The sequence below is a fragment of the Vipera ursinii genome, assembly GCF_947247035.1.
Source record: "Vipera ursinii genome assembly, chromosome: 11".
Lineage (NCBI taxonomy): Eukaryota > Metazoa > Chordata > Lepidosauria > Squamata > Viperidae > Vipera > Vipera ursinii.
The window spans coordinates 4,302,486-4,322,601 of NC_139524.1; the positions used below are offsets into that span (position 1 = coordinate 4,302,486).

Genomic DNA, 20,116 nt, shown 5'->3' on the forward strand with positions numbered 1-20,116 from the left:
TGTGTACATTGAGATTAGCTGAGCCTCCCCCTGTGCTCCCTCCCCCCAACACACAGTGACAACAAACCCTCCATCCCACCACACCAGTGGCGTAGCGTGGGTTGTCAGCACCCGGGGCAATTTGCGCCCCCTAACCCGGTGACGTCATGGCACCGCCGAAAAGACACGCCCCGCAGAGGCGTAGACTTTCCAAGAAGAGTCGCGCGCATGCAGGATGCTTCCGGGTCCCTCTCGAGGGCGGCTGGGCGGGGCTCCGACCTGCAAGAGCCGCTGCATTCAAGCTCGCACGTGAGCCCCGCTAAATAAAGCCACGCATGCGCACGAAGCTACGCCAGCCGGCCGGCGGGTCCGTCTTCGCTCGGCCAAGCCTGCCGGGGCGCCTGCGGGGCGCTTGCGGTTGGCCTGAGCCTGGGCGGAGAGTTGGGCGCTTCTATTTATTTTATTCAGTTTATGTGGCCGCCCATCTCACCTGCCGGACTCGTTTCGCTTTGCAAGAAAGAGCAGCTCGAGAGCGGAGCCAAGCCGACTCTGTGCAGCCCTTGGGGCTCCCTGAGCAGCTCAGTGCGAGCGCGCCCCCCCAGATGTTGCGCCCGGTGCGGCCGGCCCCCCCTGCACCCCCCACGCTACGCCACTGCACCACACTATGTGAACCAACTACACCACACACCGGCCTCCCAAGTCAATTCTGCATAAGATTATGTCCCATTTAAAAGCCTAACAGCCCACGGATAAAAGCTGTTCTTCAGCCTGTTGGTACGGCTGGCTATATTCCTATATCTCCTACCGGATGGTAGGAGAGTAAAGAGATACCGTCCAGGGTGTGAGTCATCCCTGAGAATCTTCCTCACTCTTCCAAGGCAACGAGCCCTGGCGATGTCATCCAGTGGTGTCAGGGAACAGCCTGTCTCTCTTGGTTTTTTTTTTATAATCCATACGTTTTATTGTTAAATTATTGAAATACAAAGAAAGATAAAATAACAAGACTGCTATATTTAACAACTGCAAAAAGAAAAAGTTAAACTACTTTGAAGTGATATTTGAACTTTGCATCAAATATTCATAATGGCTGTTAGTTTCTGTTCAATTTCTAAAAATTTAAAATATACCCCAAATGTTTAAACTGCCTTGCTCTGTGATATATTGTACATATGGCAATCATTCCTGCTTAAAGTTGCTAAATTTCTACAGTATTATGGATATATAGTGTTAATTTAGCATATTCTTCAATTTTATTCTTACACACAATACTGTAAGCAAATATCTCTTTTCCGGTGTGAGGCTGTTTAATCTTGCTGCAGTCAATTTGTACCTTAGTAAAAGAATAACAGAATTGGAAGGGACCTTGGAGGTTATCTAGTCCAACCCCCTGCACAAGCAGGAGACCCCAAGAGATATAGCAGCTTAGTTCAATGTTTCTTCACCTCAGCAACTTTAAGGTGTGTGTACTTCAACTCCCAGAATTCCCCAGCCAGCATGTGTGAGAAACCATTAAGGACACTGAGGTGATTTGTTCATATGGAGAGGAGAAGTAAGGACTAAGCCTCTAAATCAGTGTTTCTCAACCTCAGCAACTTTAAGGTGTGTGTACTTCAACTCCCAAAATTCCCCAGCCAGCATGTGTGAGAAACCATTAAGGACACTGAGGTGATTTGTTCATATGGAGAGGAGAAGTAAGGACTAAGCCTCTAAATCAGTGTTTCTCAACCTCAGCAACTTTAAGGTGTGTGGACTTCAACTCCCAGAATTCCCCAGCCAGCATGTGTGAGAAACCATTAAGGACACTGAGGTGATTTGTTCATATGGAGAGGAGAAGTAAGGACTAAGCCTCTAAATCAGTGTTTCTCAACCTCAGCAACTTTAAGGTATGTGGACTTCAACTCCCAGAATTCCCTAGCCAGCTGGGGAATTCTGGAAGTTGAAGTCCACATATCTTAAAGTTGCTGAGGTTGAGAAATGCTGGTTAATTAATAAAATACAACCACTAGTCAAAGGCATTTTATTTTAAAAACTGAGTGTGGAACTGCCTAACAATCATTGGGTTTGAGAATCAGTAGCTTTATTAATAGTTGATTCCTGGAGAAGAGAGGATTAAATATTTGAATATATTGGTTTGGTCATGGATCCTTCTTTCCTTCTTATGAATAGAATTGAAGATGAATGTATTCGGTTTGGGGGGGTCTTTTTTCCTCTGCATCCTTTCAAATGCTAAAATAGGCATGAACTTGAAATAAACCGGCTGGTTTAGTAGGAAACAGTGGCCTGTTTGTCCAACATCTTTTTTTTCTTTATTCAGAGACAGCAAAGATGGTCTTCCTACTCTTGTGGTGGAATTTCAGAGCCTTTGTACTCTCTCTCCTTCTAAAAACAAGCCTCTCCTTAAACCCAGATGATCCAAATGTTTGCAGCCACTGGGAAAGGTAAGACTTAGTGACTTTATTTCATTTTGTTTAAGTAGAGCATCAGCAAATACATATATACATATGTCTATGGAGATTCTCAGTCATCTAGGTCATAGTTAGCCCAAAGGTGCTTTTTCAGGAGGCAGCTGGACTTTCTTGTTTTTCTTTGAAGACGTTTCGCTTCTCATCCAAGAAGCTTCTTCAGCTCATGCATGCATACATACATACATATGTGTATATATGTATGCGTGTGTGTATGTGTATATACACACACATGCATACAAACGTATACACACATATACATACACATATACATACGGTATATGTATATATGTATATACACATATACATACATATGTGTATGTATATATGTATATGTGTATATGTGTATATGTATATGTATATGTGTATGTGTATGTGTATGTGTATGTATATGTATATGTATATGTATATGTGTATGTGTATGTGTATGTGTATGTATATGTATATGTGTATGTGTATGTATATGTGTATATACATATATGTATATATGTATATACACATATACATACACATATACATACGGACGCGGTGGCTCAGTGGGTTAGGACGCTGAGCTTGTCGATCAGAAGGTCGGCAGTTTGGCGGGTCGAATCCCGAGTGCCGCCTAACAGAGTGAGCGCCTGTTACTCGTCCCAGCTTCTGCCAACCTAGCAGTTCGAAAGCACGTAAAAATGCAAGTAGAAAAATAGGGACCACTCCGGTGGGAAGGTAACAGCGCTCCGTGCGCCTTTGGCGTCTAGTCATGCCGGCCACATGACCACGGAGACATCCTTGGACAAGCGCTGGCTCTTCGGCTTTGAAACGGAGATGAGCACCGGCCCCTAGAGTCGGAAACGACTAGCACACATGTGTGGGGGAACCTTTACCTTTTTTTATACATACATACATATACATATATACATATATGCGACTTCAATTGAACCCAAAATTTCTGTTGCTAAGCAAGACATTTGTTAAGTAAATTTTGCCCCATTTTACGACCTTCCTTGCCATAATTGTTAAGTACATAATTGTTAATTACTGCAGTACAATGTGTTAGTAAAATGTGAATCTGGCTTCTCCAATGACTTGGTCAGAAAGTCGCAAAAGGGGATCACATGATCCCGGGGCACTGCAACCGTCATAAATATGAGTTAGTTGCCAAGCATCTGAATTTGGATCACGTGACTGTAGGGATGCTGCAAGGGTCGTTAAGTGTGAAAAATAGTCATAAGTCACTTTCTTTCAGTGCTACTGTAACTTCAAACAGTCACTAAACGAACACATATGTGTAGTACAATATGTGAGATTAAAATATTAAGTTAAATCCATGCTAAAATCTGCCTAATATGGCGCCATAGAATCGCAATGGGCTAGATGTTATAACTCGATAGCTAAACATCTAACTGCTTCTAATGTGGCTGCACTGAGATAATTCACATTCCTGAACTATATATTTGTGTTTGTGTGTATAATGTGTTTTATTAGTATTCTATGTCACTAATTGCGTGACCTCTGTAGATGCCACATGCTAAATAAATATTTTTTTAAGGTAAGTGTGCATCATTTTTGTATTTAAAAATAAATCCAAGGCCCTTCTCAATATAGCTTTAGAATATAAATCACAATATTACAAAATGCAATCTAATTGTGTACGACCATTGAACAGATCTCAGTCACTATCTTCTTGCTCGTTTGAAGGCCTGGGTCCCTGGGATGCACAGGTTGATAGAGCCAGACTTAGCCATTTCTGCTTACGGTGTCAGTATTCAATATATGCCTGAATATATGTGTGCTTTCTCCTTTTATATGAGCCCCAATTCCCCAGCTGTGTCCTTGTATGAGTCTTTGTCCTGGGTCTGCCGTTTGATTTCTTAGATTTATATTCTAGCTTTCTTCAAAAATCCAAAGAACCTTCATGTCATATAGGCCCTGTAATCCTTGACTTACAGCCACAACTGAGTCCAGAACTCCTGCTGCTAAGCGAGACGCTTGTTAAGTGAATTTTGACCCATTTAAAAACCTTTCTTGTCACAGTTGTTAAGTGAAACACTGCAGTTACTAAGTGAGTAACAAGGCTGTTAAGTGAATCCGGCTCCTCCCTAATTGACTTTGCTTGTCTGAAGGTCGCAAAAGGGGATCACGTGACCCGGAGACACTGCGACCGTCATAAATAGGAGCCAGTTGCCGATCGTCTGAATTTTGATCATGTGATAACGTGGATGCTGCCATGGTCATAAGGGTGAAAAGTGGTCATAAGTCACTTTTTAAAACGTTTTGTAACTCTGACTGGTCACTAAACAAACAGTTGTATGTTGAGGACTACCTTGTGGTCATTTTGGAAGAATGAAACTTTAAAAGAAGAATTGAGTGAGAGAGTCTTGAACTCAAATACATCACGAGGATTCAGGACATCTCAAAAGTTTTCAACAACCCCAGGGGTGACCATGGGGATGCTGCAATGGGCATAAGTGTCAAAAAAAGGTCATATGTCACTTTTTTCAGTGCCGTTATAACTTTGAGTGGTCACTAAATGAACTGCTGTAAGTTGAGGACTACCTGTAATCGAACACAGAACTGTGGTCATAAGTCGTGGTGGTCATTAAGCGGGCTATCACATGACTTTGCCCAATGTTGTGATCTGCTTGCGGTGCTCCCTGTGCGAACATTGCAGTATATTTTCCCCAATGGATGTTTTTTGGTCAGAAGGAAACAACCACGAAAATCATGGACACATGACTGTGGGATGCTGCACATGGCTTTACACGCGAGCTGGTTGCCAAGCACCCAAAATGCCATCATGTGACTATGAGGGGGGCGGCGGCGGCTGTGGCCATTGGAACCTTGAAAACAGGTAATAAGTAGCTCTGGGGAGGTCTGCCGTAACTTCAAGCAGTCACTAAGTGAACAGTTGTTAAGAGAGGATTACATGTATGGTGGGTGCTTGGAGGCTGCGATGGAGTGGATGGAGTGAAACAGACTAATGCTTGTCAGGCCTCCCAAGACAGACACATGGTGATTCTTCCAAGCCACGTTCTTTATTGTTTCACACCAATAGACAGGATCTTGCCATACTCAAGCACTCCACACTCTGCACACACACTCTGCACACACTCCACACACTATATTCTGAGAACTATTACACATGATATCTGGGTGGAGTTATTCCTCTTCAATCCGCCCCTCCCTCTTGGGAATCAGACTACTACATTTCATTGCATGCTGGATTTTAGCAAGATCATTCGTTCATTCATTCATTCATTTATAAAATTAATTATATGGTTATTTATAAAATAAAGAGTGATTGTCAGTATTAACAAATGTCTGTTGCTCAGGATGGAAGAGTGCTGCCTTGGAAAGAAGTGGGACACAATTTAGGCGTCTCCTGAACCCATTACATCTGCTACAATAGTAGGTAGAAGCTGTGAGTAGGAAGCCTTTGCCAACTTAAATGGATGTGCCAGGCCCAGTTCTCTTTCCTTCCTTCCTTCCTTCCTTCCTTCCTTCCTTCCTTCCTTCCTTCCTTCCTTCCTTCCTCCCTTCCTTCCTCCCCCCCTCCCTCCCTGTTCATCACATAACACAGTGATTTCAAGAACAAATGTGAGTGGAAACGAAACCTTTAATTTTGTATTGCAGTTCCGTGGCACAGTACATTTTGAGTCCAAGAGTACAGTATTGATTTTTGTGTGAAAGAAGTCAGCAACCCGGGGATCCAATCAAGCAAAAACAAAAATTAAATACTAGAATTGATTGGCTGCCCAGGCCAAGATGACTGTGATACTTAGATGGTAATAAATCAAGTCAAAAAGATTGAGTTAGGGTGAGGTCAAGAGTGGCACATGGGATCATAAAATAATAATCAAGCTGATTGGGTTTTCTGTGTTAACGAAAGATACTCTAAATAGATGCTGCTTTGGTGTTCCTTCCCTTATGACCCTGAGAAATTAGGGTCTCGGAACAAAAATGTGAGGGTTAGCACCCTATTTAAGGTGAACTTTTGCAGGCACTTTTGGGCAGAAAAAATGATTTCTCAGCAAGCAAAACAATCAGGCCACTGAACACCGAGACCTTCTTTCTGAGGGACAAAGAGCAATTTGTGGGCTTAAAGAGGCAGTGGTTGTTTTGTGGCAGACATTTCATTAGCCATCAGCACTGATGATGTTATCTAGTTGGGTAATGAAACGTCAGCAAGAAAACAGCCAAGCCCAGACAGCAACAAGGACCCCAAAATCATCTTACTCCTTTCCTTCCGAGCACCACTCCCTTCGGGCACTGATGATGTAACCTAGTTGGGTAGTGCAACATCTGCAAGAAAACATCCAAGCTCGGAGAGCACCAAGGACTCCTCATTTCAACTCTGAGCGACAAATGTTCTCTTATATTGGATCTTCAGCATCCCAGTTGCACAATTCCAGCACAGGTTGGTTTTCTTAATGTCTTAGGACTTTGAAGAAACTAATCCCGAACCTTGACTGCAGAATATTTTTAGAAGGCTTCTGTGTGCTAGAGACTAATTCAGTTTAGTCTTTTGTTGATTAGCTAAAGGACCATATCTGTTGTGATTCAGGGTCAGCCTGTGGGTTCGGCAGTTGGGTCGGATGACTCAGAGGAGGAGGGGGGTGTTGAAGACCTTGCTGAGGGGGTTGAAGATCTTGCTGATGAGAGCCCTCAGCCAGGCCCCTCCCACCTGGTCACCACGGAGACCCAGCTGTGTGAGCCTGACAGCGTGGATGAAGATGACCCACAGCTGGCCCTGTTCAAGGACGCCTGACGCAGGAGGCAGTCAATCAGGAGTAAACAGAGGAAGGCAATGGGGCACCTCGGAAGGAGGCAGAGAGAAGCCACGCCCTGAACTGTATTTAAGGGGAATGTGTGGGAGGGCTGGTTTGCTGAAGGCAACCGCTTGATTAGTTCCTGTTTCATAGCTCCTGTTTCATGGTTGGTGTCTTGTTTTGCTCTGTTTTATCTTAATAAATTTGGCAGGCTTAATTCCAGCCTCTTGCCGTTTGTAAAGGGGTTGTCCCTGCCTTTTCTGCAGGGCCGGTAGCAGGCTGGTACAGAACAATATCCAACGAATGGAATCAATTGTGCATTTTTTAATGTCATTTGCCAGTCAGTGGTGACAATTGGAAGAGAAATAGGATGAAATTATAATTAATAATAATAACAAGATGACTTTATTCAGGGCTCATATTGATACAATACAGTTGGATATTGATAGCCAACACTGTTGGATAATATTGATAGCAACAAATATCAGGGAATTAAAGGGTTAAAATGTTTCCTGGGCAACAATCAGTAAACTTCGCAACTTCTTTCTCAGGCCTCTTTCCATGCTGTTCAGGACAGCTGCATGCAATCAGCAGCTTTCCAGGGAGCAGACAGATTTTTTTTTATTGCTTGGAGATTAAACTTGAGGTAGGAGAAATGTGAATTTTCTTTCTTGTTGGTCTCAGGTGCCAAGGTTCCAGTCAGTTGGGGTCCTGACTCAGGGCAACATCTTGGGAGCGGCGGGGGGGGGGGGGAAATGCTCTTCCTGAGACAAACAAGAATGCTGGATGTTTTTCACTGAATGCTTATTAAAGAAAATGGCCTCCTTGAGTTGACTTGCTTTGGTTATGTTTGTTTTTATTGATTTAATTTATTGTTGCCTTCCTTCCTTCCTTCCTTCCTTCCTTCCTTCCTTCCTTCCTTCCTTCCTTCCTTCCTTCCTTCCTTCCTTCCTTCCCTCCCTCCCTCCCTCCCTCCTTCCCTCTCTTCCTTCCTTCCTTGTATTTCTCTTTCTCTACAGCTAAATGCTAAATGCATAAAGGAGTGTTTGCCAACCTTGGCAGCCTGAAGATGTGTGGACAGCTTTGCTGGCTAGGGAATTCTGGGAGTTGAAATCCATACATCTTCAAGCTCCTAAGGTTGACAAATACTTGTATAAGGAATAGGCTGTTGGTTTGATTTCCAAGCTTGGCAATTTGGCTGCAAATGTTTTGTCTCCATTCGGGGGGACATCATCAGTGCGCTTTGATTTGTGCTCGTCTGTCAGAGCACTGGCCTTTAAATACCTTTTTGTGTGATATAAGTTGGTGTGGGTGTTATTTGTCTGGATGTTTCTGAGTCGCGGTCTGGTTTCGAGCTGTTTGATTGGCTGGTTGTTGTTGCTGGGATGGACTATGGTCTTTGGTGTTTAAGCATCGTCTGTGGGATATAAATGGCGTTTGTTTGTTTGCCTCTGAGTCATAGTCTGGTTTCGGGTTGTTTGGTTGGCTGGCTCTTGTTGTCGAGACGTGGTCTGGTTTCTTGTGGGGGGTTGTGATTTTTGTTGCTGTGTGGTGGGGTGCCTGTTTGTTCGTTTTAAATGCTGCCTTCGGGGCAGCGGTTAAAGTAGTTCTTTCATTCTCAGCAGTTGGTAGATTGGGTCGATGTCAATGCATCTGTTTATTGACTTATTGGTGGAGAATCAGGCTTCAAGGGATCCTCTTTCTCCCCTTGATTTCACTTGGGTTACAACTGTGGTCCCGGCTGGATGAAACTTGTGTCCTTCTGTCTCTTTGTGGATGGACACGAGGGATAGTGGGTCGTGCCTTTGGATAGCCAGGAAGTGTTCGTGCAGGCTGGTAGATAACTCGCATAAGGAATCTCTCCTAATGTTAGCCCTGCAACAGCAGCACCATTAGACAAGCTGGGGCTGAGTGTGACCAGTTGTGCACTGAGTGCTGTGGTCACCTGGCACCATACTATAATCCTGGCCCCCTCAGAAAATGCCCTGTTCTACTCTGTTTTGCACCCAGCTGGTAAGAGGAGATGAGCAGTGTTGCAGATGGGGGAAAGTGGACATCCACTGCTTAGCTCACAATTTATGGTTCTCAATTACCAGCTAATTTCTGCTACAAATTATCTTAGATTAAAATAGCTTCTTCTGTGTATAAATGAGACAAAGTAAAAAAAAAATGAGACCCCAGAGACTGATTATATATGTGTGTGTATGTGTATGTGTATGAATGTATGTGTGTGTGTATATCTATATATATCTATATCGATATATTGATATATCGATAGATAGATAGATAGATTTGTGTGTGCGTGGGTGTTTGTGTGGGTGTTATGTACAGGCATACAGTACAGATACACACTGCCATTACTTGCTTCCATATCATAAAAATGAAGTGGTTGAAAAATCTGACTAGGCAGGGAAATTATATTTAATATTGGGCGATAATAAGGTAAAGGTAAAGGTAAAGGTTCCCCCGCACATGCGTGCTAGTCGTTTCTGACTCAAAGCCGAAGAGCCAGCGCTTGTCTGAGGACGTCTCCGTGGTCATGTGGCCGGCATGACTAGATGCCAAAGGCGCACGGAACGCTGATGCCTTCCCACCATAGTGGTCCCTATTTTTCTACTTGCATTTTTACTTGCTTTCGAACTGCTAGGTTGGCAGAAGCTGGGACGTGTAACAGGCGCTCACTCTGCTATGCGGCACTCGGGATTTGACCCGCCAAACTGCCGACCTTCTGATCGACAGATATAGAGATAGAGATAGAGATAGAGATAGAGATAGAGAGATAGATAGATAGATAGATAGATAGATAGATAGATAGATAGATAGATAGATTTGTGTGTGTGTGTGTGTTTGTGTGGGTGTTATGTACAGGCATACAGTACAGATACACACTGCCATTACTTGCTTCCATATCATAAAAATGAAGTGGTTGAAAAATCTGACTAGGCAGGGAAATTATATTTAATATTGGGCGATAACATGTGCTTTTAAATTAGCTTTTTTTGGTATCCAAGTAAAACTGAAGAGACCCCAGAGGTAGAATATCCAATGTTTGTTTTTATTTTTGGGGTGTGGGGAAAAAAATATTTTGAAGGCATTTAATTTCATTTTTATTCTTCTCTACCTTTTAATGAAAATTGCTTATTTTTCCAAAGTTCCTTTCCTGTATCTTCCGACCTCTTTTTTCGTTCCATATTGTGGAGACATTTGCTCCAGATTCAGTACGCAGGAGGACCAGATCTGTGTTGTTGTTGTTTTTAAAACTTCTCCTAGTTTCTCATATTTTGAGAAGTTGCAGCTTTTAGTTTCTCTGTTTCACCTTTTTGGCAAAAGTATTGTTTTTAGCTTCTTTCTATTGACTTTTTAATTCTTGAAATTATTTTTATCTTGCTTCTTACAAGGGAGGATCTTTAAGGGAGTTAGAAATTCAGAAACAAAAAACAAGAATGAAATTGTCCATTCAAAACATGACTATTGTTTTACTTTTTTTTTAACCCGCTAAGTTTTATTCATCTGCTTTGTGTGCCTGTTAAAAATCACTTTAGAATGCAAGTGTATTTTTATACATTTTTGACACATTTGCATTTTTGTTTACATATTGGCCTAAGGCACATGGTTTTGCAAGTAACTCTGCCCAATGTAATTACATGTTTAGAATTATTTTTGCAAATATATGCAACATTTTTTGCATTGAGATGTAATTTTTGAAGAATTAATTTTAATTCATTAATTGGTTCAAAACTGGAAAATGAGACATTCATAGTAAAATCTGAATTTTACCATTTGGGAAGCCTGTAGAAATGTGACATAGGAAGGAAAAACCTGAAACGTTTGATTACTGGTCATTGATCCCAATTTGTATGTCAGTTAGTTAAGAACGTAGCTTATTTTATTGTTTTGAATGTATGTATTTTTGTGTATTAACTTAAGAGATAAGAATTTATCAAAGTATTTGTAATTGTGAGAGGTACCTAAATTACTCATAATTTTATAATTATCTGTTTGGAGATATTTAACAAACAGCATTTTAATTCCATTTGTACTGCTGTACCTCTCCTTGTAGACCCTTATGTGATTTTTGAAATGAACTAGTGAAAGTAAATACAGTTTTTCCTAGCATTGATCATAGAACATGAAACATAGAATGGACCTTGGAGATCTTCTAGTCTGACCCTGCTCAAGTAGGAGACCCTCTACCATATCAGACAAATGACTGTCCAGTCTCTTCTTAAAAACCTCCAGCGGTGGAGCACCCCGTAACTTCTGGAGATGAGCCGTTCCACTCATTAATTGTTCTCATTTCTCCTTATTTCTAGGCTGGATCTCTCTTTAATAGTCTTCCACCTGTTAGTTCATGTCCTGTCCTCAGGTGCTTTGGAGAACAGGTCAATCTCCTCGTCTCTGTGACAGCCCATCAAATAATGGAAGACTACTATTGCCACTAGTCCTTCTCTTCATTAGACTAGACGAGGGGTAGGCAACCTTGGCTCTTTTATGACTCGTGGACTTCAACTCCCAGAATTCCTGAGCTGGCTGGCTGAGGAATTCTGGGAGTTGAAGTCCACAAGTCATAAAAGGGCCAAGTTTGAAGACCTCGGTCTCAAGGGTTCATCATAGGATTTACCCTTAAGACTCCTTATAATCTGTATTGCCCTTCTCTGCACTCATTCTAAGGTCTCAACATCCTTTTTGGTCAGTTTGAAGCAAACTGTTGGTTGTGAGATAATTTGTCTGTAGGAGGCCTTCATGAGCTCATAGTCTGAGTTACTTTCTTGGGCAAACAACTGTGACAAGCATCTGGAAATAAGCTTTGTGTCTTGCTTTTATGGTTTGCTTGCTGTAATTGAGGACACGATGCTGTGTCAATCTGTCTACCCTGGAAAGCTCCTTTTATCTCCCTTCTCAAAAACCTTTCAGCACTTGAGGGTATTTTTTGGGGTGGTGGTGGTGGTGGTTGCCTGGCTTGGTAAGGGTTGTCTTGCAACTTCAGAACTGAAAAGCCAAAATCTACATCTTCTCCTCTAGAGGTGGTCCTCAACTTTTAGCCATTCGTTTAGCGGCTGCTCAACGTTACAATGGCACCGAAAGAGATTTATGATTGTTTTTTCCACACTTATGACTGTTGCGTCATCCTCCATGGTCACGTGATCAACATTCGGACACTTGGCATCTGGCATGTACTGTTGACAGTATCCTGGGGTCACGTGATCCCCTTTTGTAACAAGCAAAGTCATTGGGGAAGCCAGTTTCACTTAACAACCATGCTACTAGCTTAACAACTGCAGTGCTTCACTTAACAACTTGTCAAGAAAGATCGTAAAATGGGGCAAAACTCATTAACTCATTAATTACTGCCTTGTTTAGCAACAGAAATTTTGCTAGTTGGAAATGGGGGCCAATCTGTATTCATTCCCTTCTTTCAAAATGAGGCAGTTGCTATCCAGAGTCCCTGGAATGCTGAACATTCTTTTTTAGATTGTTTTCATTTACTGAGGCAATTTAAGTACATTGGTTTTTAGAGGTTTAAATTTTCTATTTTCATTGCCAATGCATGCATGTCCTGCCTTTTTTTATTATTATCGTTATTGAAAAGCAGGAACGAGAAACGTGCGGTCTCCAGATTTGCCTTTCATTTCTTTTATTCTGTTTTTCCCAACCCTCTCAGACCCGAGTTTAGTGCTTCTGCTGCCAACATTGACCAGAGAATTTTATGGCTGGGGAAGAGATTTCTTTAGTTCAGGGGTAGGCAACCTCGGCTTTTTTATGACTCGTGGACTTCAACTCCCAGAATTCCTGAGTCAGCTATGCTGAGGGGAAAGGGAGAGGTTTCCAAGCTGAGCCATGCTGGCTCAGGAATTCTGGGAGTTGAAGTCCACGAGTCATAAAAGAGCCGGGTTGCCTACCCCTGGTTTAGTTATTCTTGGAATCTGAAAGTTTCTCCTTTAGCATTTTTTTCTTCTATATTTTATTCAAGACAAGGTTAAAATACAAAATTCAAAACTCCAAACAAAAAATCCCACAGATAACAAAACAAAACAAAAAACAAGACAAGAAACACAAAACAATCAAAACATTAAAAAAGGTGCATCAAAACAACACCACACAAATATATTACATGTTACCGCCTCTAGCTGAGTATTGATTAATACATATATTAGTTAATACATATATTAGTTCCCACCCCTTGCGAAACAGGCCCTCCCCAAATTTTTAAATTACTAAATCTGTTTGCAAATTATGGACCTCTCTTCTATATGTTATATTAGTAACAAAGTAGATAACAGTAAGAACAATAATACTAAAACAAAAAAAATTAAAGTTTCAAAACTCTCTTGTTAACAGTTACTATAGTCCACTCGTAGAAAATTTACCACAGCATCTTATCTATCCCAAGTCATCCCAAAAGTTTTAAATCACGGGTGTCAAACCGTGTCACGTGATGTATCGCAATGTATTGCAGGATCTGGGGTGGGCATGGCCTCCGCATGATGCAACCGGCCCACGGGCCAGCAGTTTAACATCCCTGTTGTAAATAGATCAAATATCCATGTTTGTTTCTTTATGCCATGTCTTATCAACTGTGGTTTAATTAAATATAATAGATTCACTCTCCAGAATAGGTCTATCTTCCAATCAAAATCCATTTAGCATTTTTGAACCAATACCAAAATTGTAAAAAAATCAGAAAAAGTGTGGGAGTATCTTTTCCAACTAACACATGTTCTTATTTCTTATTTAGGCTGATTAAAATGGGTCGGTTAGAAAAAATGCTACCCAAATCATTTTGAGTTTTGGTGCTAAAGACTAACACAGCTGTTCACCTGCAGTGACGTAATAGAAGTATAAAAAAAAAAGCCATTCCCACTTTCCAAATTTTACAGTGCAATTTACTAATTAAAAATATGTCATTAGGGAGCAATCTGCACAGAAAGGGACATATTCATGAAGATATAGGACAAAATATGTTCTAAGGTGAAGCGGTTTTCAGATGTGTATTGTGTTTAATTAAGCTTGGACACATTTTTGGAGTCGAGTGATATAGAAATGCCTGTAATATAAATCTATCAACAAATCTACAAACAAAAGGGCACCTTTGGAGAAAGGTATTGAAATACGTACCTGTAGTGCAGTTGTTGCTTTTTAATCTGAGAAGACAGACTCAGCACTTCTGCAAAAGTGGGAAACACTGAATTTGAAAGATTCACAGAAGTGGGAAACAGAGGAAATGAAACTGACACCTTCATTTTGCCCCTAATTAAATTAATAAAGGAGAATGTTTGTAGCTCAGGGTTGCCGTGAAATGAAATTGTGTTTGCAGTGTATATATATATATATTAAAGATTCTAATAAAGGAGAATATTTATAGCTCAAGGTTGAACTGTGGGGTCCTTGCTGCTTTCTGAGCTTGGTGGTTTTCTTGCAGACGTTTCATTTCCCAAAGTAGGTAACATCATCAGAGCTGGTAAGGAGTGGGGTTTGCTGTCAGCTTACATTCTACTATCTTGCCCTGTCAGTCTTGGTGGGGTGATCTTAGAGATTCTTTGCGCTGTTTGCTGTTGGTTTCGCTGGCAATTTTTGGGGGCAAGACACTGGACAGGACAAGCACTGCACTGATGATGTTACCTACTTTGGGAAATGAAACGTCTGCAAGAAAACAACAAAGCTCAGAGAACACCAAGGAACACCCCCCCCATTTAAAGATTTTATTCCCCCAGGTGGAAAAGATGTGGAATCCCGAACAATGTACACCAAGAAGTGGCAGGCACAGGTGTATCCCCGCTTGCATGCTCAGCGGGCGAGCATTTGTGCATTGGCTCCATTTGCGCAAGGGGCGTGCGTGCCTGCCACTTGTGCAAATAGAGCTGCACAGGACCGCTAGCCTGCCTCTCGCACAGAAGCATCCCCTCTCCTCCTCCCCCCCACCCCCGGTCCGCAAAGCCAGAGAGGTTGGGGAACTCTGATGTACCCATTACAGCTCCATCCACCACAGGGCGGTCCTTGGGGAGCAACGGGGGAGTTCTCCGTAATCTTATATTCATGATCAAAACTTCACAATCAAGATTCTGCCTCTTTGGGCCTGCACCCATGTGAAGGTTGTCCTCGACTTAGAGCCATTTGTTTAGTGGCCATTCAACGTTACCACGGCACTGAAAGATGTGTCTTGTGGCCGTTTTTCAGCCTTATGACCGCTGCAGCATCCTATGGTCACGTGATCAAAATTAGGACGCTTTGCAACTGGCATGTATTTATGACGGTGCGAAGTCCTGGGGTCCAGTAATCACCATTTGTAACCTTCCCAGCTGGCTTCTGACAAGCAAAGTCAACGGGAGAAGCCAGATTCGTTTAATGACCAAATGATTCACTTAACAACTGCAGTGATTTGCTTATCATCCATGTCAAGAAAGGTCCTAAAATGGGGCGAGTCTCATTTAACAGCTGTCTTGCTTAGCAGTGTAAGTTTGGGGATGGGTTGTGGTTGCAAGTTGAGGACTGCGTATATAAAAAAAGGCCGGAGCTTTGATTGGTTGCCCTCCCCTTTACCTTGCAGTGTACACCCCCCCAGAGATACTTAACACCCCTTTGCATCATTGCCTCATTCACTGTGGACCTCCATCCTCTCCCCAATATTACATACAATCCTTCATAACCAAGAGATTCTCCATTTATGTCGTTAACCACTGTGGTTTATTTAAAACAAAAACAAATGTATACATGTTAGCAATCTTATCATTGTCATTTGTCCTGAATGGTATGGGGTCCACTGCATGGGCAGGGGGTTGGACTAGAAGACCTCCAAGGTCCCTTCCAACTCTGTAATTCTGTACAGGTAGTCCTCGACTTACAACGATTAGTTTAATGACCATTCTAAGTTACAACCGCACTGGAAAAAGTGACTTATGACCGTTTCTCACACTTATGCCCATTGCAGCATCCCCTTGGTCATGTGATCAAAATTTGGCAACTGGCATGCATTTGTAATGGTTTATTTATTTATTTATTTATTTATTTTTATTTTATTTTATTTTATTTATTTATTTTAATCCCATTTATATCCTGCCCTTCTTCGAAGACTCAGGGCGGCTTACAATTTAAAGCACAAATCAATGTGCTTAGCAATAGCCTTCATTCTATGTATATGCCTGCTTATTAGGGCTTTTGGGGGGGGCCCAAGCGGCATTATTACAAAGTCAGCTTATTGCCCCCAACAATCTGGGTCCTCATTTTACCTACCTCAGAAGGATGGAAGGCTGAGTCAACCTTGAGCCTGGCGGGACTCGAACCTGCACTAATTGCAGGCAGCTGGTGTTACTTAAGGAGGCATTAGCCCACTGCTCCACCAAGGTTGCGGTGTCCTGGGCTCATGTTTCCCCCTTTTGCGACCTTCTGACGAGCAAAGTCAACGGGGAAGCCGGCTTTACTTAACCACCGTATTTACTAACTGAACAACTGTCGTGATTTGCTTAACAAGTGTGGCGAGAAAGATGGTGAAACGTCTTGCTTTCCAACAGAAATTTTGGGCTCAGTCGTGTCTGTAAGTCAACGATTGCTTGTATTCTGTACTTATTGACTTGTTTATTTAACCAACTCGGCCCAAAGGTGTTGGCATCTGGGCTTTTCAGGGTTAAATAAAGAGGGGCACAGCTCAACGGTTCCTGTCTCTTCCCTTCTAGCTACGCTGTGACTGTTCAGGAATCCTACGCACATCCCTTTGATCAGATCTATTATACAAGATGCACAGATATTCTTAACTGGTTCAAGTGTACTCGACACAGGTAAGCGATAATTGGAAGTTATTTTCAAACCTTTTCTTCCATTTCGTATTCTCTGGATAGCTCCCTTTTCTTCTGAGCCCAAGAAACACTTCAGCTACGGAGAATAAAGACAAGTTCTTTTGTGCAGAGTAGTCCGGCAGCACTAAAGAGACTGAACATTGTTTTTTTTTTCCTGGAGAAAATAGCCATGGCTTTTGTGAAAGGATGACTAACCAGCCCTGCCTATTTGTGATACATTTGCTCTAGGTTTTGCATTTCCAGTCAAGTTGGAAGCATTCTGCTTGTTGCATCCTTTTTCCTTCCTGCTTTTGAAAACAAACTGGCTAAATCTGTCTTTCTCAACCTTAGCAACTTAAAGATGTGTGGACTTCAATTCCCAGAATTCCCCAGCCAGCATAGAAGACTTCAAGAATTGAAGTTCACTTGCCTTGAATTCCACACATCAAGTTTGAGACGTACATCCAGGTTGAAAAATACATCGTCGTTAAGAAACACTGGAAACACCTGGAAAAGTTCTAAAAGCAGACTTAAATTAGGCCAGATTTTCTCCAAATAAGGTACAGAATAGAACAGAGCTGGAAGGGATCTTGGAGATCTTCTAGTCCAGCCCCCTGCTCAAGCAGGAGAACCTATACCAGGGGTAGGCAACCTCGGCTCTTTTATGACTCATGGACTTCAACTCCCAGAATTCCTGAGTCAGCATAGCTATGCTGACTCAGGAATTCTGGGAGTTGAAGTCCATGAGTCATAAAAGAGCCAAGGTTGCCTACCCCTGACCTATACCATATCAGACAAGTGATTGTCTAGTCTCTTCTTAAAAATCTCCAGTGATGGAGAGCCCACGATTTCTGGAGGCAAGCTGTTCCACTGGTTGATTGTCCTCACTGTTAGGAACTTTCTCCTTAATTCCAGGTTGTTTCTCTCTTTGATTAGTTTCCAACCGTTGTTTCTCGTCCTTCCCTCTGGTGTTCTGGTGAACAAGGGGATCCCCCTTTTCCTTGTGGCAGCCCCTCAGATACTGGAACACTGCTATCATGTCTCCCCTATTTCTTCTTTGCTTTAGACTAGCCAGACCCAAGTCCTGTAGCTGTTCTTTGTATGTTTTAGTCTCCAGGCCTTTGCTCTTCTCTGGATTTTTTTTTTCCAAACTCTCAACATCTTTTTTGTGATGTGGTGACTGAAATTGGCTGCAATATTCTGGGTATAAACAAACTTTTAGTGACTGTTGTTGATTGGTGCTGCTCATGAAGTCCAATCTTCTATTCTATTCTATTCTATTCTATTCTATTCTTTTCTATTCTATTCTATTCTATTCTATTCTATTCTATTCTATTCTATTCTATTCTATTCTATTCTATTCTATTCTATTCTATTCTATTCTATTCTATTCTATTCTATTCTATTCTATTCCATATATTCTATTCTGTTCTGTTCTATTCCCTTTTCTTTTTCTTTCTGTATCTTGCCTGCTCAAATCTTCTCTTGGACCTAGCATGAAAACTGCTTAGAATATAGCCAAATGGATAGGAGTTGGAATTTGTATCGATCTTTTTAAATATCAAAAAGCTTTGCACATTCTGAAGCAAATATTGAATATAACAACCTTGCAGTAATGTAACACAAATAGAATTATAACTATGGGCATTGATTTTCAAGGTTTTTTTCCCCCCCTTCCTCTCTCACCATTTAGAATCAGTTATAAAACCGCCTATCGGAGGGGACTGAGGACGATGTATCGGCGACGGTCCCAGTGCTGCCCAGGATATTACGAGAGTGGGGACTTCTGTATCCGTACGTAGAGGCAATTTACCATTTTTCGGCTGAAGTGTCTCTGGTGTTGCATCCTGTATGCAGCTGTTGTTTGGCTGCTTACAGTTCCTGTGCAAGCAGGAAAAACAGGCTGGCCAGGGGCAAAACCTGAGAGAATGATAGGACGTTGATTGATCAGTTGTATTTATTTCTCTTCTATCATGTTCTCATCATATGTTCAATAATAATAATAATGATCAGTTGTGTTTTGATGTTGCCCAATAACATTATAAGAAGAGAGCTGGGTTAGTCCTTGGTGGCCAATTAGGAATCTAGTAATACCTTTTCCAATTTTTATTAAATCTTTCTGTCTGCCTGTCTGCCTGTGATATCTATCCATCCATCCATCCATCTATCTATCTATCTATCTATCTATCTATCTATCTATCTATCTATCTATCTATCTATCTATCTATCTATCTATCTATCTATCTATCTATCTATCTAATCCATCTATCTATCTATCTATCTATCTATCTATCTATCTATCTATCTATCTATCTATCTATCTATCTATCTATCTATCTATCTATCTCTAGCTAGCTATCATCTCTCTATCCATCTATCCATCCATCCATCCATCCATCCATCCATCCATCCATCTATCCATCCAATTTCTACAGTTGGCTATTTCGAGAAATGGTTCTGGATGACTTGCAATTCAAAGTCATAGTTAAAACAATAAGAAATATTTTAAAACAATAAAGAATCCCAAATAATTATACACAGCAGCTGAAATATTTGGCTGTTTAACAATAAAGCAAGGAAAGGGACCCATTCAGTACTGCAGACTCAAGAACATGGCCAAGTTTTTAAAGCTTTACAAAAGACCAATAGGGTTGGGGCCATTCTGCTCTCCGAGGGGAGGAAATGCCGCAGAGCAGGGGCTACTACAGAATAACTCAGCAAAGCAGAGTTGAAAAGGACCCTGGCGGTCTTTTAGTCCAATTCCCTACTCAAGCAGGAGACCCTAACCCAGGGGTAGGCAACCTTGGCTCTTTTATGACTCGTGGACTTCAACTCCCAGAATTCCTCAGCCAGCATGGCTCAGTTTGGAAACCTCTCCCTTTTCCCTCAGCATGGCTGGCTCAGGAATTCTGGGAGTTGAAGTCCACGAGCCATGAAGGGGCCAAGCTTGCCTACCCCTGCTAAACATTCTGCCTGTGCAGTTTCTTCAGAAAAGGCAATGAATTCTATTCAAAGGCAAAAGCTTTCAAAAAGATGCTACCAGACTTCTGATTTTTTTGCCTGATAGCAACAGGCGTCTGTGGCTGATCTACAGCCAATCAAAATAAAATATTTCAGGCTGAAATATTTTAAAATTCATCAGTATAAAATGAAAAGT

At 41.7% G+C, this 20,116-nt stretch overlaps 1 protein-coding gene across 1 annotated transcript in view; it reads left to right on the forward strand.

The window, feature by feature from the left end:
* Positions 1-2,352: 2,352 nt before the first annotated feature.
* The window catches only part of MEGF11 (multiple EGF like domains 11), a gene marked incomplete at its 3' end in the record, with an annotated part of 406,009 nt that continues 388,245 nt past the window's right edge, over positions 2,353-20,116 (forward strand). Inside the window, 3 exon segments of the mRNA XM_083371343.1 lie at positions 2,353-2,417; positions 16,861-16,962; positions 18,653-18,753. Of these exon segments, the coding sequence (XP_083227469.1) occupies positions 18,693-18,753 (61 nt within the window). The 5' untranslated portion in view covers positions 2,353-2,417; positions 16,861-16,962; positions 18,653-18,692.